This window comes from Pseudorca crassidens, chromosome 11 (genome assembly GCF_039906515.1).
Source record: "Pseudorca crassidens isolate mPseCra1 chromosome 11, mPseCra1.hap1, whole genome shotgun sequence".
NCBI classification, from domain to species: domain Eukaryota; kingdom Metazoa; phylum Chordata; class Mammalia; order Artiodactyla; family Delphinidae; genus Pseudorca; species Pseudorca crassidens.
Window position 1 is genome coordinate 101,812,835 of NC_090306.1, and position 27,049 is coordinate 101,839,883.

The 27,049-nt window shown below is 54.7% G+C and overlaps 1 protein-coding gene across 2 annotated transcripts in view; it reads right to left on the reverse strand.

Moving 5' to 3' along the window:
- KIAA0930 (KIAA0930 ortholog) overlaps window positions 1-26,980 on the reverse strand; it is a 44,512-nt gene extending 17,532 nt beyond the window's left edge. For both annotated transcript variants that reach the window (XM_067698358.1, XM_067698359.1), the window contains exon 1: window positions 26,824-26,980. In XM_067698358.1, the coding sequence (XP_067554459.1) occupies window positions 26,824-26,887 (64 nt within the window). In that variant the 5' untranslated portion in view covers window positions 26,888-26,980. The remainder of the gene's footprint in view (window positions 1-26,823) is intronic.
- Window positions 26,981-27,049: the final 69 nt, after the last annotated feature.

Genomic DNA, 27,049 nt, shown 5'->3' on the forward strand with positions numbered 1-27,049 from the left:
CGTTGCCAACCACGCTCAGCTGCAGGCAGGAAGCAGGGAGGACGTCCACCCTGCCCTCACCCTGGCGCCACGGAGCCTTTCGGCATGCCAGACTGACTGACTGCTTTTTATTACAAACAGGATTCCTTTATGATAAATCTTTACGGTACTCTTTCCCACACAAGGAGAAAAAGCCCACAGGCTCTGGTAGGAAGGACTGAGTTTCCACTCCAGCTCTGCACTTGCCACGTGACAGCGGGCAAGCATCACAGCCTCTCTGACCCCCAGGTTTCTGGGGGTGAACACAGACTGAGACCATGGGCATGGAGAGCCCGCGCCTGGCACAGAGTGGGACCCACAAAGGCGGGTGTCTAGACAGATCCGACAAAATTCCAAGATATGCTGCAGAGCTGTTTCTTAGAAACCCAAGATATTAAATTGCTCCTGGTTTCTTTCTCTTCTCCAGAAACTACTTTACCACCGTGACTGAGCCCTCGCACTTGGGTCCTGGAAGGACCTGACCTAACCCAACCTTGGAGGCGGGAACCTGGGGGCCGCTGATGCGGGGCTCTCCCTTGTCCTCACAGGCGGTACAGGGATTGGCCAGGCCCCCTGACTTGCAGCCCATGCCCCCTCCTCCGGGGAGTCGGCCATCAGGCTCTGGAAGACTGAGCCGCAGGCAGAAAACCCCAGCCTTTGCTTACATCACCATGACCAGAGACCCAGGCTCCACACCAGCTCCTGCCCTCTGCCCTCTGCAGGGCTGCCACGGGCAGTCTGCAGCCCGCCCACTCCCACGCCCTGCCTGGCTCCCATGTGAGGGAAACAGAAGGGGCCTCATCAGTGAGGCGTCCAGGTCAGCGAGCCTGATTAAGACAAAGGCCACCCATCAGCCTTGGCGGCCAAGGCTGGGAGAGGCCGCAGGACTGACGGCCGCATCCGCGAGCTGGCAGGCAGCAGGTGGAATGTCGCCGCCATCGCACCGTTCTGCATCACCGCCCCGACGTTCCTGCCACACCTTTACGACCGGCGACGCCCAGTTCACGCCCCTACAGGTCCCTACAAAACTAAGCAAAGGGGCCGTGTTATTCCAAACAAAACAGGAACTCTCCCGTGACTCTGGTTACTCTCAGCTCCCTCAGCCCAAAGCCCAGCAGAAGGCCGATCAGGCGAAATGCTCAGACTGCCCACGCGACTGCTTCCTGGTCCCGCGGAGGGTACAGAAGTGACAAGCAGTGGGTCAGGTCTCCAGTCCCCACCACCTGCCACAGTGAAGTACAAGTTCACCGTCAGCGTCACTCAGGGTCAAGCGCTGCCCCCCTCGGGCGGCACTCTCTTTTTATTCTGCAAGCAGAAGGAGCCTCGTGGTACCTCGGGCACCCAGATGGTTACGATTTGTTACACATTTGCCATGTTGAGTGAGCACCAGGTAGAGCTACGTAGATCATCTCACTAAACTCTGCCTGCATTCTGTTATGTCTACTGCCCCGTTTCACAGACGCAGCTGACTCTCAAGAGGTTAAAAAGGAGGCCAAGATCACAGAGTTAGAAACCGCCAAGTCCTCAGACCTGTCAGACCCCCGCGTTGACATTCTTGGAAAATGCTGGACCCAGATAATGAATGCAAAGCGCTTAGCAGGCAGCTGGCAACCCCGGGAGCGCGATGAGGGAGGGGTTCTGGGGTTGGGGGAGGATGCAGGGTTTGCATGCGGGAGTGGAGTGCTGGAGGTGGCACAAAGTACATGCCACTGTATTCTCTAGGATTCCACGTGCCGCCAGGCCTGGCCCAGTGGGGGCCACACAAGGGGTCCCATGTCCCTGCTTTAAATGCTGAAAAATCACTTTCTTCACAGCTCATCCCGCCCAGTTAGTGAGGGAGTCTGCAGGTCCCAAGAGTCTGAAGCAGACTGCCTGCCAGTACTTCCTCCTAACACGAAGGCTCAGCTCACACAGGGGCTGCTGGCACCCAGCCCGAAGGTCACCCCGGGCCGGCTGCCGGCCCCCCCACCCCGATGGGCCACTCCCAAACAACCTCTCAGAGGGGACCAGCCCACCCCCCGTACGCTTCCAGCCCACGTGGCCATCAGAAAGTCCCCCTCACTGCCAGCTCCCCACCCGGGCTGCTGCCATCACCCCTAGAATGCACTGGTTGCCCCTTCCACTCCCATCCGACAGTCTGCCCTCCACGCCACAGCCACAGGATCTTTATTTAAAGATCGTTCCCTGCCCCCCTTAGAACCTTCCCAGGGAATTCGGAGTAAAACCCAAAGTTCTGAGAAAGCTCTCCAAGACAGCCCCTCCTCGCGCTGCTCACCAGCCCTGCTGGCCTCCTCCCCCTCCGATTCTCTGCCCCAGTGCCTTTGCACAGGCGTCTCCTTCCTGTCATTCCAGCTGCAGCTTAGACGACTCTCACCTCTTTAGAGAGCCTCTCTGGACACCACATTAAACGTGGCCCGAGGGGCTTCCCTGTCACAGCACCTTGTTTTACTGCCATCATCACCACTGGTGTTTCATATCGGTTTGCTGTCTGTCCCCCACTGCATGAAAGCAGCTCAGGAGGAGGGACTTGTGTGGATGACCATCAGATTCCAGTGCCCAGAGCAGAGCCAGGCACACAGCAGGCGCTCGATAAACGCTGTGTGAATAATGGGTTGTCCCAAGTTAACGGGAAGCAGGTTCAGTGAGGTGGGTGACTTGTCCAGGTGACCACAGCAGGGACGTGGCCCAGCCACTGTCCACCTGAGGCCTGGGTGCCCCACGCAGGACACAGGGCATGGACTTGCCACTTTATTTCAGTCGCAAGGGCCCTGACTTAGAAAGATCTTCCGAAGATGCCCCAAACACCACACGACACAAGGGCTGCAGCCCCCTCACTCAGCTCGCCCAGGCTCCACAGGCAGGTGGGCCTGTCGCGTGTGCTAAGAAGACCCCTGGGCGTCCAGACAGGGCCCACCCCGACCCCGCCTTTCTGAGCACCTGCAGCCCCTGTGCGCCCGGCAGGTGCAGGTTGGGAGACCCAGCACCAACACGCTCCGAAAGGCACAGGGGGGCTAGACGTTCGCTGTCAGCTGTGGACACCACACGGATGTTATCATCAGTGTAACTACTTCAGTACCAATGACAAACTCATTGTCATTGAGTAGGAAGAAACTCTACTCTCTCAGGGAAACCCCACGCACCTGCCTCTCTCACCCATGAGGTGGGGAGAGGCCTGCTAGAACCATTGCCAGGACCAGCCGTGGGCACCACACCCAGAGACGCTGGCGGAACAGACACGCAGACCACGGCCACACCCAGGACACCCAGTTTAAAGCCAGAAGAGAAATCGCAAAGGTCAAGAGCTGCCCCCGACCCGGAGCACTCAAAATTCCCCTTATGCCCAAGAGAAGCATGGCTGAAATCAAAAGGAACATGAAAACCAGCGGAGGGAAATTCACAATAAATAACTAATGTCCATGTAATAAAGAATTCACGGGGCTTCTCTGGTGGCACAGTGGTTAAGAATCCACCTGCCAATGTAGGGGACACGGGTTTGAGCCCTGGTCCGGGAAGATCCCACATGCCGTGGAGCAGCTAAGCCCACGCGCCACAACTACTGAGCCTGCGCTCTAGAGCCTGCGAGCCACAACTACTGAGCTTGCGTCTCACAACTACTGAAGCCCGTGTGCCACAACTACTGAAGCCTGCGTGCCTAGAGCCCGTGCTCCGCAACAAGAGAAGCCACTGCAATGAGAAGCCCGCGCACCGCAACGAAGAGTAGCCCCCGCTCGCTGCAGCTAGAGAAAAGCCCGCGCAGCAATGAAGACCCAATGCAGCCTAAATAAATAAACAAACCAAAAAAATAAAAAAAATAAAGAATTCACATCATAGCAAGTTATGAAAGAAAATGCCTAAGAGCCCAATAGATAAACGTGTAAAACACCAAAACAGGTAATTGCCAAAAAGGAAACATAACCACTTAACAAAAATGTGGGAAAATATAAATCGCACTAGTTTTTAAAAATTCACATTGAAAGAACAAGTTGTCCTTTGTTTTTTTTTTTTTTTGGCCACACCCCGCAGCCTGCAGGATCTTTGTTCCCCAACCAGGGATCGAATCCGGGACTTCGGCACTGAAAGCATGAAGTCTAACCACTGGACCACCAGGGAATTCCCCAAGTTGTCATTTTTAAGAAGGCAAATTTGGTATTTTAAAAATACCACTTAGGACTTCTCTGGTGGTGCAGTGGTTAAGAACCTGCCTGCCAATGCAGGGGATATGGGTTCAAGCCCTGGTCCGGGAAGATCCCACATGCCGCGGAGCAACTAAGCCCGTGTGCCACAACTACTGAGCCTGTGCTCTAGAGCCCGAGAGCCACAACTACTGAGTCCACATGCCACAACTACTGAAGCCCGTGTGCCACAACTATTGAAGCCCGCATGCCTAGAGCCCGTGCTCTGCAACAAGAGAAGCCACCGCAATGAGAAGCCCACACACCACAAGGAAGAGTAGCCCCCGCTCGCTGCTACGAGACAAAGCCTGCACGCAGCAACGAAGACACAACGCAGCCAAAAACAATAAATAAATGAATAAATAATTTTAAAAAAAAAGAGTGCAAAAAGAAAAAAAAAATACCACTTAGGAAAACTGGCAGATTCGACAAAGTTAAACACATATTTACCAGTGATTCAGCCATTCCCAGGTACTTGCCCAAGAGAAATGAAGCATGTGTCTGGCACAGACACTGGCATACAAGTGTTCACAGACACTTTGTCCCTAGTAAACCCAAACTGGAAACCAGGAGGAGGTACACGTGAAACATGACGTAGCCACTCAATGTTCCTGGCAATGAGAACAAACTACTGATCCGCACTGCACTACGGATAAATCTCAAAATCATCATGCTGAGTGAACGTCAGGCATAGGAAAAGCTACACCTGAAAGGCCACGTTCACATGACGCTTCAGAAAAGGTACAACTACAGTGACAGAAAGCAGACTGGTAGTTGCCCCAAAACGTTCTGTTTCTGGTGGTGCTTTCACAACCATCAAAACTCATCCAATTACTTACTTTACACGGACACAGTTTATTTTACATAAATTATACTCCAATAAAGTTGCTAAAAAGTTACGACAGCCAAAGCTGGGAAGAGTACATTGAACTGGGAGCTCTCATATATGGCTAGAGAACAAAAATCACTCTATCCTGTGTGAAAAGCAAGTGAGCATTTTCCTGCTTCTGTGAATCTATCTTACGGAAAAGAAAAAATAGGAGTAAAGTAAATAAATGCCTTTTGCAGAAAGACATTCCCTCTGTATCAATGAGAGCAAATAATATAACAACAATAATCATAATAATAAGGAAGGAGAAAAAGAAAGTAATGTTCTGTAATTACTGACATTTAATCTAGGTAAATTATGCTGTATGTACTAAACCTAATCTCCGTCAGTCTTTTAAAAGGATGCCTATGAAGACAAGTAGGTACATGGAAATGCGTGTAATACGTCTGGTGAAAGAGCGGAAGCTCAGGCTGTACACACACTGACCACAACTACATACGTCACACGCCCGAAAGGCAGGAGCTGCTCTACCTCACAGGAAATATGTTTTCTTTTTTCTTTGTTTTTACTTTTAATATGTTGTGGGTTTTTTTGGTTTTTTTTTTTTTTGCGGTACGCGGGCCTCTCAATGTTGTGGCCTCTCCCGTTGCGGAGCACAGGCTCCGGACGCACAGACTCAGTGGCCACAGCTCACGGGCCCAGCCGCTCCGCGGCATGTGGGATCCTCCCGGACCGGGGCACGAACCCGTGTCCCCTGCATCGGCAGGCAGACTCTCAACCACTGCGCCACCAGGGAAGCCCTACTTTTAATATTTGTAATAGTAAGATGACACCACTTTTTCCCATGAATGTACGACTTTTGATGAATGTCATAAGGCTCATTAAAGTGAGAGGAGGGGGACAGAGAAGGGACTCCCCACCTTCAGAGGGAGGCGAGGAGGGTGGGATAGGAGACAGTCCAAGTCCAGAAGCTAGGAAGGGTCAAGGTCACAGAGAGCGTCCAGACTCGTGGAAGCAGGTACAGCGTGTGGATCTACAGCCAGACATACCTGAGTTCAGGCCCTGACTCTCCTGCCCCCCAGCCAGGTGGCCACTGCACCCCTCTGGATCCCAGGAACTCCATCTGTCAGAGGGGTCTAACCTGCCACCCTCCCAGAACCAACAGTGAGGACGGGGGGCGGGGGGAGAGGCCAGTACGAAAGTCCTTTGTAAGCCGTAAAGTTCTGTCCACGTGTACATTCGGGGGGACCCTCTGCACTGCTGCTTCGTGTGTCCCTGTCGGCAGTGTGGCTCGCGCAGATGAGGTCATGGATCCCAAACCTGCCAGTGTCCCTAAACTACGCGGTGCAGTAACTGTGTGAACAGACACATGAGGGGTAACTGGACCCTTGTGTGGCCTGTGAAATCAGTACCAGCTTTTCCCAAGACCTGTCCAGCAAGAAATCCCCTGGGTCATAAACCCTGAGAGCCGCCAGTCCAACAGAGAGCTCCCTAATCTCCGTGATTCTCTCCGGCCCTGTCTCCCTGCCATCTGGCCACAGGGGCAGCAAGTTTCCGGACCCCTGAATCCAGTGGATGACAGACTTATGGGAGAGATGCAGCCCCAGATGCTGAGCCACTCACTGGGGCAGCACCACGGACAGCTCCACGCCCCCAGGCTGCTCCCTGCTGGGCTGTGGGCCTTACAATCTGCTCTCATAATCCATGGTAGTTATGTTCTATAAGGCAGCCACAGACACTGAATTAGCAAATACCGAGCGGCTGCTCCGAGGGAGATACAGGGCTGAGCTCCTGCAAGTCTCTGGTTACAATTTCGTCCACCGATCAACATGTATAACCTTGTCTTACGTGTTTCTGTTTAAAGACACCTTATTTAATATATAGTTGGGTTATTAACATTGAACTCCAGGACACCAGCACTGTAACTCGTGCCTGAACGAAGCTTATCTACATGTATATTCTCCATAAGGCCCATCACAGCCTTCTCTTGCTTGAGACCATACAGCACTCCAGCTTTACGCTTGGGGCCACTTTAAACAGCAAAATCACCACCAAAAAGCACAAAAATGCAAATACATGGCACTATATAGACCACAAAAATGGTGAGTTGAAACAAGGAGGCGTGGTGTCACCTTGCTCAACCTCAGCTGGGACCGTGCACCTACCTCGGGTGACTCAGAGTTTCCCACCACTCTGCACACGTCTGCGATTAACCACAAAAGCACCAAAAAAGTACTGGCGACTTCGGGGTTATGGATAAATTTCTGTTGAGTAGGTAAATCTGTAATACAGAATCCGTGAATAATGAGGATGGGCTGTATCAGAAAAACTGGTCTCTTCCAGCTCGAAATGGGACTACGGGGATCCAGCCACCTCCCCTGCCTGCAGTGAGTGACCTGCTTTCACAAGCTACCGGCTTTGAACTTCAGAACTGGGAGAGCCCTTTATAGACTAGTGAGTCTGGGGACGCACGGAAGAAGGCACGCAGCTGTGTGAGGAGAAGAACCCGCGCCTCCCACGCCCAGCTCCGTGCTCTACAACCACCTGGCCACAGATTCTCTACCTCATTCTGCATGACACTGAATGGGGGACGTAATTGTGCCAACAGCTCAACAGCACTGACAGTGATGACGGCTCACGTTTGCCCTGCACTCTACAGTTTATAAAGCCCTTTCACCTGTTACCTCTTCATGGCAACTTGATGAGGTGGGGATAACCTCAGTTTAGTTTAAAACCTCAGTCTTTGGTTTAAAAAAAAGGCAGGGCGGGCTTCCCTGGTGGCGCAGTGGTTGAGAGTCCGCCTGCCGATGCAGGGGACACGGGTTCGTGCCCCAGTCCGGGAAGATCCCACATGCCGCGGAGCGGCTGGGCCCGTGAGCCATGGCCGCTGAGCCTGTGCTCCGCAACGGGAGAGGCCACAACAGTGACAGGCCCGCGTACCGCAAAAAAATAAATAAATAAGGCAACTGAAGCTTGGGAATCCAGTGGCTCGACAGCATCTGGGGCTCAAACCCTGCCACTCATATTCTTTCCAAGGTCCCAGATGTAGGCATATGCACCTGAGTCTTCAGCAAGTCAATCTTTTTACAGTAGTGACGTCAAAGATCACTGATCACAGATCACCATGGCAAGCATAATAATAATAGAATATTCAAATCATAGAGGGAGCAATTCTAACTAATTTGATCTATTAATTTAACATGACCCAATAGAAAATGCCAAGAGAATGTTTTAAAATAAGAACAGCCAGGAAAATTCAGAGTGATGTGGGATCCTGATTCTTATCAGATATTAAAACATACTAGAAAGCTAAATCCTCGTGTCACCATCAACACAAACTACACAACCCTTCCGCGTTGCAAACAAAAAACCCACAGACTGCTGGCTGCCTGTCCTGCCACGTGGACGAGGTCGACTTGAAGGCTGGAAAAGGGCCAGAGAGAGTGGAGATAGGAGATGGAGACAGTGGGGCCACTCAAGTCCTTAGTATTGGGCATTCCTAGTCTTCTGGAGGCTTTAGTTTTCAACTCTTCCACAGATTGTTAGCCAAAAATTTTATTTTTTTAATTTTTTTTTATTGAAGTATAGTTGATTTTACAAATTTGTAAAAAATTTACAAATTTTTTTATTGAAGTATAGTTTCCGGTGTACAGCAAAGTGATTCCGTTATATATACATGTACATATATACGTGTATATATTCTTTTTCAGATTCTTTTCCTATAGGTTATTACAAATACTGAGTATAGTTCCCTGTGCTATATAGTAGGTCCTTGTTGGTTATTTTATTTTTTTAAATTTTTAAAATTTTTTAAAATTTTTAAATTATTTATCTTATTTAGTTTTGGCTACGTTGGGTCTTAGTTGAAGCACGCAGGATCTTCGTTGAGTCACGCGGGATCTTTCGTTGCGGCACGCCGGCTCTTCATTGTGGTGCATGGGCTTCTCACTAGTTGTGGCATGCGGGTTTTCTCTTCTCTAGTTGTGGCATGCAGGCTCCAGGGCGCGTGGGCTCTGTAGTTGTGGCGCGTGAGTTCCAGAGCGCGTGGGCTCTGTAGTTTACAGCACACGGGCTCTAGTTGAGGCGCGTGGGCTTAGTAGTTGAGGCGCGTGGGCTCAGTAGTTGCGGCGCGCGGGCTTAGCTGCCCCGCGGCTTGTGGGATCTTAGTTACCCGACCAGGGATCGAACCCGCGTCCCCTGTACTGGAAGGCGGCTTCTTAACCACTGGACAGGGAAGCCCCTTTGTTGGTTATTTTAATAAATTTCTTATTGTCTAAGCTACCATGGATTAGTTTCTTCACTTCTAACCCTAAGAAAGAACTCAAGAGTCACCCAACTTTAAGGAAACAAACCAAAAACCCTCCCTTAATCCCATATCACCTCTAGCTACTGTCTCACCAGAAGCTGTCTCCAGCGGAAAGTTTTCAGTCCTCTCTTACTTGGACAGATATGTTAATTTACAGATCTGTTAAATTCTACCACTGATTTTCGGTTTTGGTTTTTGCTTTCCTGCAGAACTCTCTGACTTCATCTCTGCATCGTTTCACTGATTCTACCTTTAAATGTACCTGGAAGCCAACCACTTCTCACAAACCACTCTGGCACCGGGGCCAAGCACCACCATCTCCTGCCTCTATTCCTGCCCAGCTCCCTAACTGGTCCCCATGCTTGAATCAGCTCTTGCCACGCCCCTGCTCTCAATCCTCCATGAGGCTGACGTCCTCACCTCCACTTGGCTCCTTTCTCAAACACCTACCTTCTCAGGGAGGCCTCCCCAAACCACCCTGTTTAAAATTGTAAATCCAACCCAACAGTCCCTACCCCACTTCCTGCTTTATCTTTCTCCATAGCACCTATCACTCTATAGCTCATATCTTTTTTACCTATCTTCTTTGCTCTCAGTCTTTCCTGAGTACAGGAGCCAGCAAACTTTTTCTGTTAAGGTCCAGATAGAAAATAGTTTAGGCTCTGCAGACCACACAGTCCTGTCTCAACTACAAAATCACCCACAGCGATACATAAAGAAATGGGCATGGCTATGTCCCAATAAAAGTTTATTTACCAAAAGAGGCAGCAGGCTGGAGGTGGCCTGGGGCCATCGTGCGCCAGCACCTGCCTTACTAGAACATATCTCTTTTAACAGAGCATTTTCCCTCTTTGATTGTTTTGTTCACTGCTGTACACTTAGCTCCTAGAATAGTATTTGGCCTATAGGAAACAATAAATATTGGCTAATTAAGTGAATAAATGAAATGAACCGAACGATTAATGAGAGCAAGGTGGTACTGGTACACAATTAGATCAATAGAACAGAATAGAAAGTACAAAAGCAGAATGAAAATACATGGTAATTTAGTTTATATAAATATTCATCCTTCCAATCAGTAGGATGAAGACAGTTCTTCAACAGGTGGTCTTGGAACAACTGGCCAGCTGAGGAAAAAGAATAAGGTTGGGCCCCTGGTCACGTCAAAACCGATTCCAAAAAAGAAAAACTTCTGATGCCAAAAGTAAAATCATAAGAAAACCAAGTAAACCTTGAGTGAATTCTTTATTCTCTCAGAAAGGGGAAAGCCTTTCTGAGTAGAACACAAAGGCTGTCAAAGAGAAGAATGATATTAAAAAAAAAAAAAGACAAAAATTAATAAAAGAAAAACAAAAAGAATGATAGATAAATCAAACAACAGAAGAAATTTCCATAGGAAAACACCCCCATACAACAGAAACAAAGGCAAAAACAACACCACACTGGAAAAATCACGGGATCTCTTAAATGAGGGTTAATTTTCTTAACAAATAAGTTTCATACACTGCATAATAAAATGAAACAGGACGGAAAGGCAAAGGGAGATATAAACGTCTTCTAAGACAGGAAACTATGCTCAGCTTCACACAATTAGAGACATGTAAATGAAAACTGAAAAATTCTATTTTTCACCTACCAGATGTGAAAAAAATCAAAACACCTGACAACATTCCGCGCTGAAGAGGGTGTGGAGAAATGGGGACTTCGTATCAGGCAGCAGGATAAGAAACTGATGAAATCTGTTAGGAGAGAGCTGGGCAACCAAACCACAGCTGCTTCTCCCTTTGACCCAGCAGCTCCTCCCCGAGGGGTTTTTCCTACAGTCTTCCACCTCCGGTGTAAGATTCTGTAATTCCTACAGCACTGCTTACAAAGTACTGGAATGGTCCCATCAACAGGAAAGTTAACTGAATAAATGAGAGATCATTCACAGAATGGGATACCGTGTAGCTTTCAAACACGAACTGAAGCAGCTCTATCTGCACCGCTAAGGAAAGATCTCTAGGGCAAATGAAGCGAGGGGAAATATGAGGGGCTAACAATATCAGAGGTTTTATATTCATATAAAAGTGAATCGTTCATAATGGCCCAAGTGCTTGTGGGGTGAGAGGCTGGGGCACTGGGAAAATGGGACCCAACCCCCGGGGCCGTTAGGAGTTTTTAATTAGTTGATACCCTCGAAGCCCAACCAAGCTGCCACTGAGCTGGGGCCCAGGGTCAGCAAGTGTTATTTACATCATTGCCAGTATTATCACGGCCTCTGGAGAGAGACCAGGGAGGAGAAAGGCGTCTTGGCCTTTTGTCTATGACTCTTCTCAGACATTTGAATTTTGTGCCCTGACCATGTTTACCTATTCCAAGAGTAACAAACATTTTTAATCACAATGCAGTTACTTGGGAAAATGCTTATGATAGAAAGCTAAAGAAAAAAGAACAGCAAAAAACAAAGAGCAGGCCACAAAACTTGTACAGAACGCTTGAAGGAAGGAAATTGCTTTTTTAAAAACATGCCTAAGAAGAAAGACTGAAAGGAAGTTGAACCCAAACTCCCACAGTGGTTAGTGTCGAGAGTGGGGGAATTACAACGTTTTCCTGTTTTTCAAACATTCTGTAGTGTATCAATAATACGCTGTGCATCGAAACAGCACCAAGGACTCACCGTGTGCCAGGCACTGTGCTAACCACCGACCATCCTCACCTCGGCTGCAGCGGGTACTTGAACCCAGCCATCCACACCTTGCTTATGCCGAAGCAAGCGTTTACCGAGTGCCACCATTCAAGGCTGGGTGCTCAGTGCTGGGTGGGACGGGGACCAGAACCCAGCACGGACCCTGCCCACCTGGCGCTGAGCGGGAGGAAGCTTTTTATCAGCAACTCACACAGACAAGCAGGACGCTGCCTCGGGAGGGTCGGGAGGGCAGGCTGTGCTCCCTGAGCCTGCACGACGGGCGCCGCGCCTCGCTGGGGCGTCAGGAGCGTGCCCTGAGGAGGGGAGTTTCCTGCTGGGGGGTGGGAAGAGCATCCAAGGTCCTCCTCGTGAGGCCGAGATGGGAAAGGGTCCAGAGCCAGGATGCCACGTGGGAGTCCGAGCTGGAAAGGACGCGACCGCACAGGGCCTCCTGGCTGGGTTGCGGGCTTTGCGTTTATCCTCAGAGGACCGGGGAGCCCTGAAGGGTTTGAGACAGAGTCTCTCTGCTGTGGGGAGAAGGAAGGGGCAGAGGTATGACCCACGGCCTGTAGATGCCCGATGCCCAGCCCGTCCAAGGGCCACCTGGGCCAAGGGTCCTGAGAGGGACCTCCTGGGAGCCGCCTCGGCTCAGCCTGGCCCCTCCCAAAGGCTGGGGGGGGGGGTCAACTGGCCTCTTTGGGGAGAGTCCAAGGCAGCCCTTGGCCGCTTCCGCCCCCCAGCAGCCAGGGCAGCATGAATAGGCTTCTGTGGCCCCTCAATAGGCCTTTCATCAACTCGTGCCTCTCAGTGCCCCTCATGGGCTAGAGACCCTCCCTCAGGGCACAAAAGACAAAGAAGCTGCCCAGGGAGGCCCAGGGCTGCCCTGATGAGGCACTTGGATGGAGAAGTACTGGTCAGACGGGTCCCCACGTGAGCAATCCCACAGGCCAGGCCGGTCCTCCACTCCAGCCTAAGGGAAGCACGGAGTCTCAAGGATGGCAAGGCGGCCGGGTCAGGAGAGCCCATCACCTGCCTGGCCCCCTTCTTCTCCAGGAAAAAGTCGAGCCTCCTTCCCCAGATGAGCCAGGCCCTACAGACAGCCCCTCCAGTTTGCGCTGTGGTCCCCCATGCTGCAGCCCCTCCCTCCGCCCCTGACCAAACACCCTGCGCGTCCTCAGGCCACCCCACCCCTCACCATGGAATCTTCCTGGACCGAACCACGGCGCCCTAGGCCCGTCCCAACCCAGCCTGTGCAAGTCAGCTTGGCCATCACGTCCCTGGGGCCTGTTCCCACCACCCGCCCCACGCACCTCCTCTGACCCACCTGGGCCACTTTACCTCATTTGATCTTCACAAAGACCCTGTGAGATAATGTTGCTACCTTCATTTAACTGATGAGGAAATCGAGGCTCAAGGTTTGCTTCCCTCATCTGATGTCGCACTGCTGGCACGTGGCAGAGCCAGGCCACAGCCCAGGGCTGCCTTCTAAGCCTGCCACACGAACACACTGATGTGTCCCTTCCCACCACGACAAGGCACCTCACTGGCAGGGTGACCAGGTACCCACCACAGGGCAGGGCGACCAGGTACCCACCACAGGGCAGGGCCCACAGCGGGGAGTCAGTGAATGTTGAACAAACAACCGCATGACTGCACCCCAGTTTTCCAGTTTACTCAGCGAGCACCACGGCAGCTTTGAAACCCAAAGCCACTGTCCCTTCTCACAATATGCGCAATGTTGCGAAACCCTTAAAGTGCTCCTGCGGCCCTCAGGTCACCTCCAGGAGGCCCTCGGTCCTGCTTACCCAGCAAGATCACGATGGGAGCTGGCACTGGAATCCAAGTCGGTTCAGCACCCACTCTGAGCCTGCTCCGTGCCGGGCATCACCTGAGGCCCCAGGTGCAGTGAGAAACAAACCCTGACCCTGATCTCAAGGTCACTTTCAAGGGTGGGGCTTCAGTCCCCACGGCCCACAGTTCCCCAAAGCAATCCTCTGCGTTCTCCAGAACAGCAGTGCCTGCAAACCCGCAGCCCTGTGGCCACTTCGCTCCCCACCACCTCTTCCCAGGGGGCTTCGAGCTCGCCTAAGCAGTCATCAGGCCAAAACAGGAGCTCCACATTCAAATTCCCGTCTCCTAGGAGCTCGTCACCGACGTGGCCTTATTCAAACTCCTGACTCACTGCTTTGCTCTGACACATAAACGGGCCTCCAAGACGAGGTGCCGTTCTCCTGAGGGATCTTCGGGGGACACCCACACAAGGTGCCCCAGCCCCGACAGGAGCCGCCACCCAGCCACCGCGGCTCCCGCCTCCCGCCCACCCTCCCCACCTTCCTGGGCTGCGATCACCTGGTCACCGCCCTCACTGCCCTGGTCCCTGTTCCACCTCCTCCTGCCCCCGCCCCACCGCGCCACGCAGCACGAGGCGCATGACAGAAGCCCAGAAGCCTGGCCAGCACCGCAAGAGGCTCACAGCCCACCTGCTCCCACCACTGCGCCAGAGCAGATGCTGAAACCCAGCAACCCCAGGCCGTGTTGGTGCACCCATCCTGGCCCACGGACCAGGCTCAGAGCTGGGGACCAGGCACAGCTGGACCACCCCACCTGGACAGTGAGTCCAGGCGGAAGGGGCTGTCTTGCTCACCGCTGTGCCCAGCACCTACTCCTGCAGGCTTCGGGCTCCAGGCTGACGTTTACCAAGCGCTTCCAGCGGGCCAGGATGCAAAGCTGATGACACACTGCGTGAAGCTAGGATTCAAGTCCCCCCACCCCCGGCCCCTGGGCAGACCCAAAGGACACCTGCCCCTCAGGTGTTCTACCTTCAGCGTCACCTAGCGTAGTCCCTCCAAACACGCCCCCAGCCCTCCCCCAGGGGCCGCTTGTCTCATCTCTCCTCGCTCCTGGGGTCTCGGTTCCCTTGCGCAATTCCAGCTGCAGCTTCTTCGCCAGGAACGCCCACCCCCGAGCCTGTCTCCTCTTTCATTTCCCTCCTTTATTCTCGCTTCTTCTAAGACTTCCTTCTCTGTGACAACCATGGGGTGGGGTTCTTCTTCATACACTAGACCAGGGCGAAGCCACACGGAAAAAAAGGCGCCAAATGCCTCTCCCTGGAGAGATGGATGTCCAAGCGGGAGAGGGACAGGCCACAGCCTCGAGTCCAGGAGAGCTGGGCCCAGAACCCAGACTGACTACCTGGGACGCTGAACGAGGGCCTTCCCCTCTCTCAGCCTCATCTTCTTCGTCTGCCGGCAGGGGTGACACCCCCCTTCACCACAGGCTGCTATGGGAACGACCCAGTGCTGGGCCTGCAGTAACGGGGAGGCAGCCGGACTCGCAGGGAGGCTCCCAGACACGTGCCCCGCCTGAGATGACGCCATCCCCGCTCCCTGCGCGGCTCAGCAGCTCCAGCCTAAGTCGACTCCTTGGGGTTTGCCACACGGAGCGGGGGCGGGACGAGGGCTCCCAGGAGCTGAGCAAGAGCTGATGAGCCCCACGGGGTGGGCAGCTCCCTCCTCCCCGGGGCCGGAGGAAGCTGGAATGCTAGGCGCCCGCCTCCCGGCAGGGGGCGCAGTCTTGGGGACCACCCGAGGCAGCACCGGCCACCAGGTGCTGTGGATCGGTAGGACGGACCTGCAGACAAAGCTGGGGGCTCGGCGGGCATGACAGCTACAGCCCCGAGCGTGACGGTGTAGCTCTGGGTGGTGGGACCACCGGGTTCTTATTTCCATCTCTGGGCTGCAGGGTGGCGTATGCAATTCTTCCTACTTCTGCTTCTTCCTATTTCATTTCCGTTGTCCCTGAATCAGAGCACAGAGCAGCACTGACCTCCCTGAGGCGCAGTGTAGCTGGCCCTGCTTTTGTCAAGTGGCTTGGGTTAGGCAGTAATGCCTGTGGACTGCTGACCACACACCCCAGAACCACGGGCTGCGAACAGTGGTCCACGTCAACCTTCCTCTCCCCATTTTACCTAAGAGGAAACTGAGAGCTGGAAGGGGGAAGGGCTCTGCCCACAGAGACTCCCACAGGCCCCCTGGCCTTGACCCAGGGCCGTCACCTGTCACGGGCAGCCTCCGTGACACTCTCTGATGCTCTAGGTCTGGAGGCTGACCTCTGCCCGAGGTGGACGCAGGGCAGTAATCAGTCCTACTCTGCCAGGAGAACGGAGGCCCAGAGAGCTGCAGCGACTTCCCCAAAGTGACACAGCATTCAGGGAAAATTAATTTCTGAGCCTCCTCTGCCTTCTTCCCTGCTCTGTCTCTGCCCAGCGGGACCCCCCGTGAGGACGGCTCCACTCAAGGGCTACCTCCCCAAGAAATGACCACCCTCTTCACTCAACAGATACGAACCCATCGATTCATCACCCACACTCCCCTCACAGCCCCTTCCCTGGGCCTCGCTCCACCATCAGTCCCACCCTGAGCTGGCACAAGGGATGCAGAGCCAGTGCCAATGACCCTGCAGGGGACCCCAGGGGGTGAGGGAAAGGAAGTCACACACAGGAGGCTATGCAGCGTCACAGGACTGATGGCAGAAATCAGTACAGGTGCCGTCAAGAACGAAGGAGGGGGGGCCCAGCTGATCCTCTCAAGGGGTCAGGAAAGGGCCAGACGGGCCCTTGAGCCGAGAACTGAGAGGTGAGGCTCCCCTGACAGATGGGGCGACAGAGTGGCAAAGTGTGGAGGAGCCCCCGAGAAGACTCACACGGCTGGGGCTTAGCTGTCAGCAGGGCCAGGTCGGAAAGGATCTTGAACTCTGACTTGTAGGCCTCAGAGGTTTCTAGGGGTGTAAGCAGCAGAGTATAACACAGTCGGGAGCGGCAGCCGTGGTGGGACGGAGGGCCAGGCGCGGGGGCTGGTGTAGTCCAGCCCACAGGTGACCCAGGTGGGGATGAGGGATGGCTCAGGGCAGACAGAACTCGGCCACAGCTGGAGGGGCAGGTGAAGAAGGGCTGACCCTTGCCCAGTCTCAGTCAGGCTGAGCTGGAGGCGACACACTCTGGGGAGACAGGTGTTCGAGGGCAGTCAGCAGTGGGGGCTGGTCCAGGGAGTGTCTGGGCTGGTCCGTGATGGGTGTGGGTGGGATCAGGGGGCGGCATGACCGGTTACCCTCTACCCACCTGCCCCTACCATCTCCCGGGGAAGCTCTCAGCCCCGGGAAGCAGGGCCAAGCCCAGTCCAGCTCTGCATCCCCGGGTGCTCAGTCGCTATGGCCTGCACGAGGGAGGCAACAGTGACTACGGTTACCTAAAAATGTACACTGAGAGAGGGGTGGAGATCGCAGAAAAGGTGAGCAATCAACTGGCACGAGGGTCTTGGGTGGCAGTGCGGCTGCAATGGTGCCCGTGAGCAACGTTCCAGAAAGAACGAGAAGGCAGAAGCCCAGGCCCGCCTCACTCGAGGTCCCCGTCACTCTGAGCCTCAACCCCCCTCTGTAAACAGGGACAAAACCCGCCCATGATTCCGCTCAGCAGCTGTGAGCACCAGTGAGGACGCGGCAGAGCCCTTTGTGAAAGTCGGGCTCTTTCCTGACGATCTTGGTAGTACACGCTCCCTGTAAAGAGTAGTTTGTACTCTGCTTTTCTCACTTGTTCTGTCCTAAGTGTTGTCCCAAGTGTAAACAGTCAAGATTCAAAGCACGTCCCAAACCAAAGGGTTTTTACACTAAAGATAAACAGCGACAGCACCTCCAACTACAGGACTAAAAATTAAGCCCCTCTCCTTTTCACTTTGCCAAGAGACATTTCTCACGTATCCACTGGTCATTCAAGGGAGGCAAAGAACATATCCTATAAAACAGGGGTCCCAACCCCCAGGCCACGGACTGCTACCGGTCCGGGCCGCACAGCAGGAGGTGAGCGGCGGGGGAGCCAGCGAAGCGCCGCCTGTATTTATGGCCGCTCCCCATCGCTAGCATTACTGCCTGAGCTCCACCTCCTGTCAGGTCAGCAGCGGCATGAGCTTCTCGCAGGAGCGTGAGCCCTACTGTGAACGTGCCTGCGAGGGATCTAGGTTGCGCACTCCTTATGAGAATCCAATGCCTGGTGATCTGAGGGGGAGCTGAGGCAGTGATGCTAGCGCCAGGGAGTGGCTGCACATACGGCTTATCGTTAGCAGGGAGGTTTGACTGCACAGAGACCGTAATAAATCAGTTGCTTGCAGACTCATATCAAAACCCTATCAGTGAGTGGCAAGTGAAAACAAGCTCAGGGCTCCCACTGATTCTGCATTACGGTGAGTTGTATCATGATTTCATTATATATTACAATGTAATAATAATAGAAATAAAGTGCACAATAAATGTAATGTGCTTGAATCATCCCCAAACCATCCCACCCCCACACTCCGGTCCATGGAAAAACTGTCTTCCACGAAACCAGTCCCTGGTGCCAAGAAGGTTGGGGACCGCTGCTTTAAAAGACTCAGGCTAACAGGGTATTTGTCTTGTATCCCATCAGACACAAGACTCCCTTTTTAGGGACTTCCCTGGTGGTCCAGTGGTTAAGACTCCACGCTCCCTATGCAGGGGACCCGGGTTCGATCCATGGTCAGGGAACTAGATCCCACGTGCCGCAACTAAGAAGCCCGCATGCCACAACTAAAAAAGATCCCACATGCCGCAACTGAGGCCCGGCGCAGCCAAATAAATAAAAATAAGTAAGTGAATATTAAAAAGGTGGTCCCTCCCAAGTGAGCTGACGCTCATCCTGCGCGGCCTGGACCGTGCAGAGGGTCCTCCCCCAGCTGGACAGCCCTTACCTCGGCCCCCAGACGCCCTGACCCCTCATCTGCAGGTTCACCAACAACCTCTCAGCTCCTGCTGCAGCCAGCTGGGCCCTGAGGGGCCTCCTTGTGCTTCTCTCCCTCCACAGCCCAGCCCGGTCACTGCACACGGAAAGTAAGGACACCCTGCCCTGCCCCCAGTGGGCCTCGATCTCTTTACCTGAACCGAGACAACAGGCGGGAGGGCCCATCGGGCATTCTGGCTCTGGTGCTCAGTCTGCCAGGGCCCTCTCGCAGCTTCACCTACCTGTCGGCACAGCAACAGCGACAGGCTGGTTGAATTCTGGATCTTTCTTGTCCATCTCGGCTCCCCCGGGATGGCTGTGACCCTGAGGATGTTCTGCTGCCCAAGCCAAAACCAGGAGGTGGGGAGCAAGCTGCCAGATCAGCCCCGACGCCAGGAGGGCGCGACGTCGGGCAGAGGGACATCACGTCCGCTCTCGGAAGAACACCTGTCCCAAAGCCGCGCAGCAGCAGCAAGAGGACGGACTGGAGGGCTGCCGATCACACCCAGCACTGTCTCCCCACCCATACCAGCCCCCGGAGGGTAAGAGCCAGGACCAAGGCCTGCACTGCACCCACAGGCAGCCTGGCACCCGTGCTGATGCGGGGGTCACCGTCTGTTGTCCCCGAGGCTGGGCGGGCAGGGGCCGCGCAGAGCTGGAAGTGAGAGGGTCTTGGAGGCAAGGAGCAGCCTGGGCCACTCAGTTCCCAGGCTTCCCCGTCCCCAGCTGCAGGACAAAGGACACCTGCCTCCCCCACTCAGCAGGCAAGCCTGCAATCCCAGGGAGGAGACAGGCCTGGAGAATCACCGACCAGCGGGCAGCCGGCCCCAAGCCCCGTCTGAGGCTGGATCCTCTCTCAGCAGCTGGCACACCCGGGTGCCAGGAAGCCACCACCCGCCACTCACCTTTCTTCCTGTTTGTACCAATGCCAATGATTCAGAACGTTTTCCATGGCACTTCCATGATAGTCCAGTCGTTAAGAATCTGCCTTCCAATGCAGGGGGTGCAGGTTCGATCCCCTGTCAGGCAACTAAGATCCCACAGGCCGTGGGGCAACTAAGCTCATGCGCCACAACTACTGAGGCCACGTGCCGCAACTACAGAGCCCGGGCGCCGCAACTACTGAGCCCACACGCCACAACTAGAGAGAAGCCCATGCGCTGCAGCAGAGGATCCCGCATGTCGCAACTAAGACCTGACACAGCCAAAAATTAAAATAAATAAATAAATAACAGAAAGTTCTCCATGAGTTTGGTAAACATCTGTCTGCCACCCGCCACATCCACCTATGGTCCTAGTCCTGCCTTGGGGGTCAGACAGCAGCCTCTAAGAAATGGCCTCCCAGGTTGGCAGCCGAAAGAAGTCATCCAAATGCAGAAAGCTTCGCACAAATGAAGAGCCCTGTTGCAAGCTATTTATAAGAGTGAAAAACTGGATCCAAGCTACGTTTCCCACAAGACAAAACCGATTAAGTAAATTATGGCACATCCACTCAACTATCCTGTATCATTTAAATAATGTTTAGAGTTTGAACAACACGGAAACGTTTTAGGAATTTTAAGTGAGAAAGCATGATTAAGAAACTTTATGCGTAGAATATCAAGTATTCTTTAAAGGAGCTTTAAAAAGATTGGAAAGCAAGATGTTGTTAACAGTGTGACTACGTGATTGGAACTATGAGTAATTTTTTTCCATTCTTTATATTTTCCAGTTTCTATATTGTACATGTAACATTTTTTATTTTATTTTATTTTTTTTTGTGGTACGCAGGCCTCTCACTGTCATGGCCTCTCCCGTTGCGGAGCACAGGCTCCGGACGCACAGGCTCAGCGGCCATGGCTCACGGGCCCAGCCGCTCCGCGGCATGTGGGATCTTCCTGGACCGGGGCACGAACCCATGTCCCCCGCATCGGCAGGCGGACTCTCAACCACTGTGCCACCAGGGAAGCCCATGTAACATTTTTTAATTGGAAAAAACTTGTCTGGGGATTTTGATGCTGTTTTTTTAACAAGCGTCCCGCTCAGGGCTTCTCTGCAGTGGCCTCATGGCTCGGCTGGTAGTCCTGAGCCCGCCCAGCCCAGTGAAGGAGGCAGATGTAAATAAGGAGCCAGCGCTGCAAGGAGGGGGCACGGCTTGTTCAAGGCCTCAGGGCAGCGGCAGAGCGGGCACTGGCGCCCAGGCCAGGGGAGGGGGCGAGGATGCCAACACAGCTGATGGCCCTCTCGCTTTGCCAAGAATCCCTGCAGCCATGACCCTCAGTCTCCTTAGAGTGCGAGGTCCAGCGTCCTCAGCGTTCTCTGGAAGGATGCAGAGTCCCTGCCTTGGGAGAGGACCACTCCGGCAGCTGCCTGGGCTGCTCCAGCCCCAGAAACGGATAGAGGCCAGAACCCACAGGCCTTAAAAATAGGCGCAGGAACCGAAAGAGACACCACTGCCACTCTAAACGGCCACACTTCCTCCTCGCGGCACTGCCCCAGAACCGGCTCTGCCTGCCTTGGAGACGGAGGGCCCCAGGGGAACCCAGAAAAACTGGCACCAGCCACTGCAAAGCAGTCTGAACTTCAGAGCTTGAATCCAACCCTAATTCCACACGCGGGCACTGGGCCAGATGTTTGTGTCCTTTATAACAACAACAGCATAGAGGGTCAACGCCGTGCCAGGGCTTGTGCTGGGTCTGTTCCTACCGCATCTCCTGCAGTCCTCACGGGGTGGCATGAGGCTGTGCGTGTCCCTTCTCAGACAATTTCCATGACCCTACAGACTTTGTTGTCTCCACTTTACAGATGAGGACCCAGAAGCTCCAAACGGTGGCGTGCTTAGGCCCCCGTTCTTCCCTTCCAGCCACGCCTCCCATGAACATCCCCCGCCCACCACTACGCCCAGCTACACTGCACCGAGCAAGACAGAGGGCTGGGCCGAGCGTGCAAGGTCCTCTTCCCGATTCACAGGGTGGTGTCAGGTGCCTGGCACGTGTAGGTGTTCAGCGCAGAGGCGAGGCTCACAGGAAGGCAGTCTCCCCCGTACTCCTCTGGCTCATTCCAGAACTCTCTACAGGACGGCTACTGGCACCTGACATGCCTCGGCTGGAACCCCAGGAACCCCAGTTCTGCTACCTCCCAGTTACGTGACCTTGGGTGAGTCACTTGCCCCTCTGAAGCTTCGTTTCCTCATCTGCAAAATGGGCTTTTAACAGAACCTGCCTCCACAGGAGGTGCTGCTGCAGGTCCAGCGGGGCTGGCACACGGCACGTGAGCAGCATCCCTCGTGCTAACGGCCTCTCCAGTGCTGGCCGGTCCACGAGTCAAACACTCGCCGAGCTGCTGAAGGCCAGGCCAAGCGAACACCAAAGTCCCAGCCGGGCGCTCAGAGCCCCAAACATCGCTCCAGCCTCAACTCCCACAGCCAGGCTTCAAGCCTCCCTGCTCCTCCAGGCAAGTCCTGCCCACCCTAACCCCCTCTCAAAGGCCACGCCTGCACGAACCCCGCTGGTCGGCCAAGGTGGCTCCCTTCTCTGTGCCCCTCACAACCCCTCACACCTCGACTTGGGCCCTTCCTCAGCCCACCTCGTGCCAAGCAGCTGAGCACACCTATGGTGGCCAGGCCACACGCACCCGAGGACAGGTGTGAGGGCTTCACCCCTGCTAAGAGCCCAGACAGATTCTGCCACTTACTGGCCATAGGACTGGGGCATGTTACTTCACCTCTAACCCTGTGCTTCTTCACCAGGACAAAGAGAGCAGTTTAATGATACCTACCTTAAAGGATTATTTTGACGATAAAAGGAAATGGTGAATGTGAAACACTCCTTTTGTCCCACAGCACTCCAAAGAGAGAGAAAATTCCCCAGGCCACCTAAAAGGGGGCGAGGGCCCAAGAATAAACAGCTCTAAAATGCTCAGCCTTGGGGACTTCCCTGGCAGTCCAGTGGTTAGGACTTCGCGCTCTCACTGCCGAGGGCACGGGTTCAATCCCTGGTCGGGGAACTAAGATTCCGCACGCCATCCGCGGCCATGGGAAAAAACAATACAGTAAAATAAATTGAAAAACTAAAATAAAACGCTCAGCCTAGGCAGGGCCCAAAGACAAGCAGCACGGGGAAGGCCCCTCTGCCACTCAGACCCGAGTCATGTCCACGTGACTTGACCAAACGCCAGGGGTGTGCTGCCCCTGTTGAAGGGAGCCTGCCCACACAGCATGCATGCGCTGACATCCAGAGCCCATTAGAAGGCCCAAGCCCCAGGAGGAAGTGTCAGGCAGGCTATCTCCACCTTTGTTACAGACATCTGCATCACACAACATGTGGGCATTGGACCACCCGATTCTTCCCAACTCAGAGACTCTGGAGCCCCGCTCAGGCCACCTCAGCCATCAGCCTGGCTCACCTGCTACCTGGAATCACAGGCAGTTTCCTGTGGATAAAACGCCAAAATCCTGCTCAAAATCCTGCACAGCCCTGGCTGCTTCCAGCAGGATTTTTACTTCAGCCAAGTCACCTGTGTATCTGGCTCTCTGTCCCCTCAACTGCACCCACACCCCACGCAGCACGGATCAAGGCTGATCCCCCCACCCGGCGTGGAGCAAGTCCTCAAAAAAACGCCTCTACTGCAGAGGCCACAGCAGACAGATTCAAAAATCAGGTTGGGATCTCCAAGGTACTTTTCATCATGCAACCAAGAGACAATGCGGGCAGGGAGAAGGGCGTAGTCGCCTTCTCTCATCTCATAGACAGACACTGTTACTTAAATGATAACAGCGGGACTTCCCTGGTGGCGCAGTGGTTAAGAGTCCTCCTGCCAGTGCAGGGGACACGGGTTCAAGCCCTGGTCCGGGAAGATCCCACATGCCGCGGAGCAACTAAGCCCGTGCGCCACAACTACTGAGCCTGCGCTCTAGAGCCCGTGAGCCACAACTACTGAGCCCGCATGCCACAACTACTGAAGCCCATGCGCCTAGAGCCCGTGCTCCGCAACAAGAGAAGCCACCGCAATGAGAAGCCTGCGCACTGCAACCAAGAGTAGCCCCCGCTCGCCGCAACTAAAGAAAGCCCACGCACAGCAACGAAGACCCAATGGAGCCAAAAATAAATATATAAATAAATAAATTAATTGTTTTAAAAAAGAGGGACTTCCCTGGTGGTCCAGTGGCTAAGACTCTGTGCTCCCAATGCAGGGGGCCCGGGTTCAATCCCTGGTCAGGGAACTAGATCCCACAGGCCGCAACTGAGACCCGGCGCAGCCAAATAAATAAATAAAAGAAATGACAACAGATTGTCCAGGGTCAAGCGTCTCCCCCAGAGGCTCCCTTATACCTTCAAAACAACCTGAGGTTAGTTCTGAACAACCTAAGCTTTAATTAAACAACAACAACAAAAATCTGGGAGGTTTAAGTTAATTCATAAATGTAACAGGTTGTCCCAGCTGCAAAGTGGAGATGAGCGGGTGACATGGTGAAAGTGCTTTGGGGAGGGCGTTCTGGGCTCACGCCTGGGTGCTCGGGCCAATCATTCTGTCCTAACTCTACTTTGGGTGTGAAGTCACTGTTTAGCTTGTCCCTCCCTGAACATCACATTTCTCATCTGAAAAATGAAAGAGACGGCAACGTGAGCTCTTCTAAGGCTTTAATCTTCCAACTTCCTTGCCCGTCCACACCCTTCATTCCCCAGCCCAGAAAGTAATCCTCTCATTCATTTGCTGAGTGTGCCCTGGGGCTCTGCTCTGCATGGGCCCCGTGCTGGGCACTGAGGAGACTTAGACTTGGGCAATGCCCTGTGTGTGTATGGGGTGGGGGGGGTCACCTGCTAACTGGGGAGACAGCCACACAGACCATCACAGTGCCACCCATGGTCGTCCGTTCATCCACCAGACGCGAACCCAGTACAAAGAAAGCACAGGCAGCAGGACGGGGCGGAGGAAGGGTCCCCGGGTGGCAGCATTAGCTCTGAGGCCTGAAGGGAGACCTGCACGTGCTTGCAGGGCAGGTTAAGTATGAGGTAGCTTTCCAGGCGCAGAAAAGAGCAGAAATAAAAGTGCAGCGCATCAGAGCACTACAGGGACTGAGTTCTGAGGGGCTGGGGGTGGTAAGATGGGAAGAGCTTGTGCATGAGGGGGGACTAGAGGCAGGAGGGGAGACACAGCAATAGTGCAAGCACCAGGCTGTGCTCTTGGCCTACTGTGGGCAGGTCCCCTCCCCAGATGCAGCGCAGTAGGTGCGACAAGGCCTGGTTGGGACATTTGCGGGGACAGGCACTGGGGTCCCACTGACCGGGGTCAATCCCAGCTATACAGCTTCCTCGCAGGCTGTCCCTGGGCTAGTGTCTCGCCTCTCTGAACTTCAGGCTCCACATCGGTGAAGTGGAGATAATGTTCCTATATCTGGCAAGGTCAGTATCGAATTGACAGAGCCTGCATAAGGCACCTGGCACACACTGAGTACCCAGGAAATGCCAGGTGCTACAGCAAATTATTGTTCTTAGGGGGTGGCAGTGCAGGCTCCTGGGGGCAGGGACTGTCTAACAGGGCAGAGGGATGCTCAGGGGACAGTAGGACCGTGTTGACAGGGGAGTGAGGAGGGGTGCCCGGAGCTGCTGAGCAAACAGGGCTGAGGGGCCTGAGCAATGGTCCCTCCGACCCCTCCCCTCTCAGACACTCTGTGCCAGGTGACAGGCGGCCTGCCAGGCGGGCATGCAGCCGGGCACACAGTAGGTGCTCAATGAACATGTGCTGAATGAACAAATGAGGACCCTTCCATTTCTGCTCGAAACTAATTAGTGACGCCTTTTCAGAAGAGACCAAAGAACCTCTGTCCTCGTCCACCCCGGCCTGTAGACACCCTACCCCCACCCCCATGCTTGAGGAAAGCTTTGTTCCAGGGCAGGCTGGGCTGAGACCTGCTGAGGGGAAGTATCTTGTACCAAGTCCGCCTCCTGCAAAAAAGGAGGCCGCAAATTTATTTCCTCTCGTCTTCCAGCCTCCAGGGTGTGGCCTGCTGAGGGGCCTGGAATGCCTTGTGACCTTAGATGGGGATGCGCTGGCTCTTTGGGACTCAGTTTCCCCAATGGTGAATGAAAGGGAGTGGGTAGGGCAGAATCTCCAAGGTTTACATTCCCTTCTCCACAAAGTGCTGTCGCCCCCTCAGACAGCCCCAGCCCAGACTGGGGATGAGGGTGGGGCTGGGGGGGTGGCTGAGAACGTGGTATGAAGTCATTCCCGCAGGAAGAAGGGAGGGGTCTTTTCAGAGAGAAAACGGCCTCCTCGGGCTTTAGTCTGAACACGATCCGTCAGTAGCCATCACTTCACGCCCAGCCATGACGGAAGACCCCACCTACACCTGGAGCCCCAGGCTCTCTCAAACCACACGGGGCACCTCCACCCCACGTCACCGGCCCATCTAGGACTTAGGGCCTCCTTAGAGCAGCATCACACCCAGAGAGGCGGCCGGCCCCGCTCCCGCTGCCAAGCGGGTGGGTTCATGGGGCGACGGTCCAACAGGTCCCCAGTTAGAGCCAATGTGCAGAGAGAGCGGTGCGGGAAGACAAAGGCTTCAGGACGCCGGAGACCTGCCCTCCCGGCGAGCTGGGACGGTGGCCGGGGCAGCTGGCAGGGAGGTCTGCCCGGAGCCCACGGGGCCCCGGCCCTGCCATGTCGGGCTCCGGGTCTCCCCAGATCCAGCGCCCGCACTCCCTGCAGCGGCACTGAGGCCCCGGGGAGGACTTCTTGGAGAAGGAAGAGGCCTGGCGGAGCCACGGAGGGGAAGGAGGGAGACGGGCAGACGCCCGGATGGACAGACAGAGGGAGACGCCGAGTGACCCGGGAGACAGACACACAGGGACGAGAGCGTGCCGGACCGCTCTCGGGACCAAAATCAGAGACGGAGACGCGGAGGCACAGGAAACAGCCGGACGCGGGGAGCCGGGGGCGTGAGGGGGATGCGACACGCAGGGAGCCCCAGAGACACACGCAGAGACAGAGACGCGCAGAGACACCCAGAGGCGCGCACACCCCGACGACGCGGCGGCCCCGGCCTCGACCCCGGCCGACCCCACTCACCGAGGCCGCAGACCTCGCGGCGCAGGCTGAGGCGGCCGCGCTCCTCGGCTATGGCGCGCAGCATGTGCTGCAGCGAGCGCTCCTCGGCCTCCGCGCCGCCCGCAGGTTCCGGGGAGGCGGCGGCGGCAGCGGCGGCGGCGGGGAGGGCGGGCGGCCCGGCCCGGAGCCCCGCGGGCGCGGGTGCCGAGGCGCAGGCCCAGCCCGGCGGCCGCGCGGAGGCCATGCC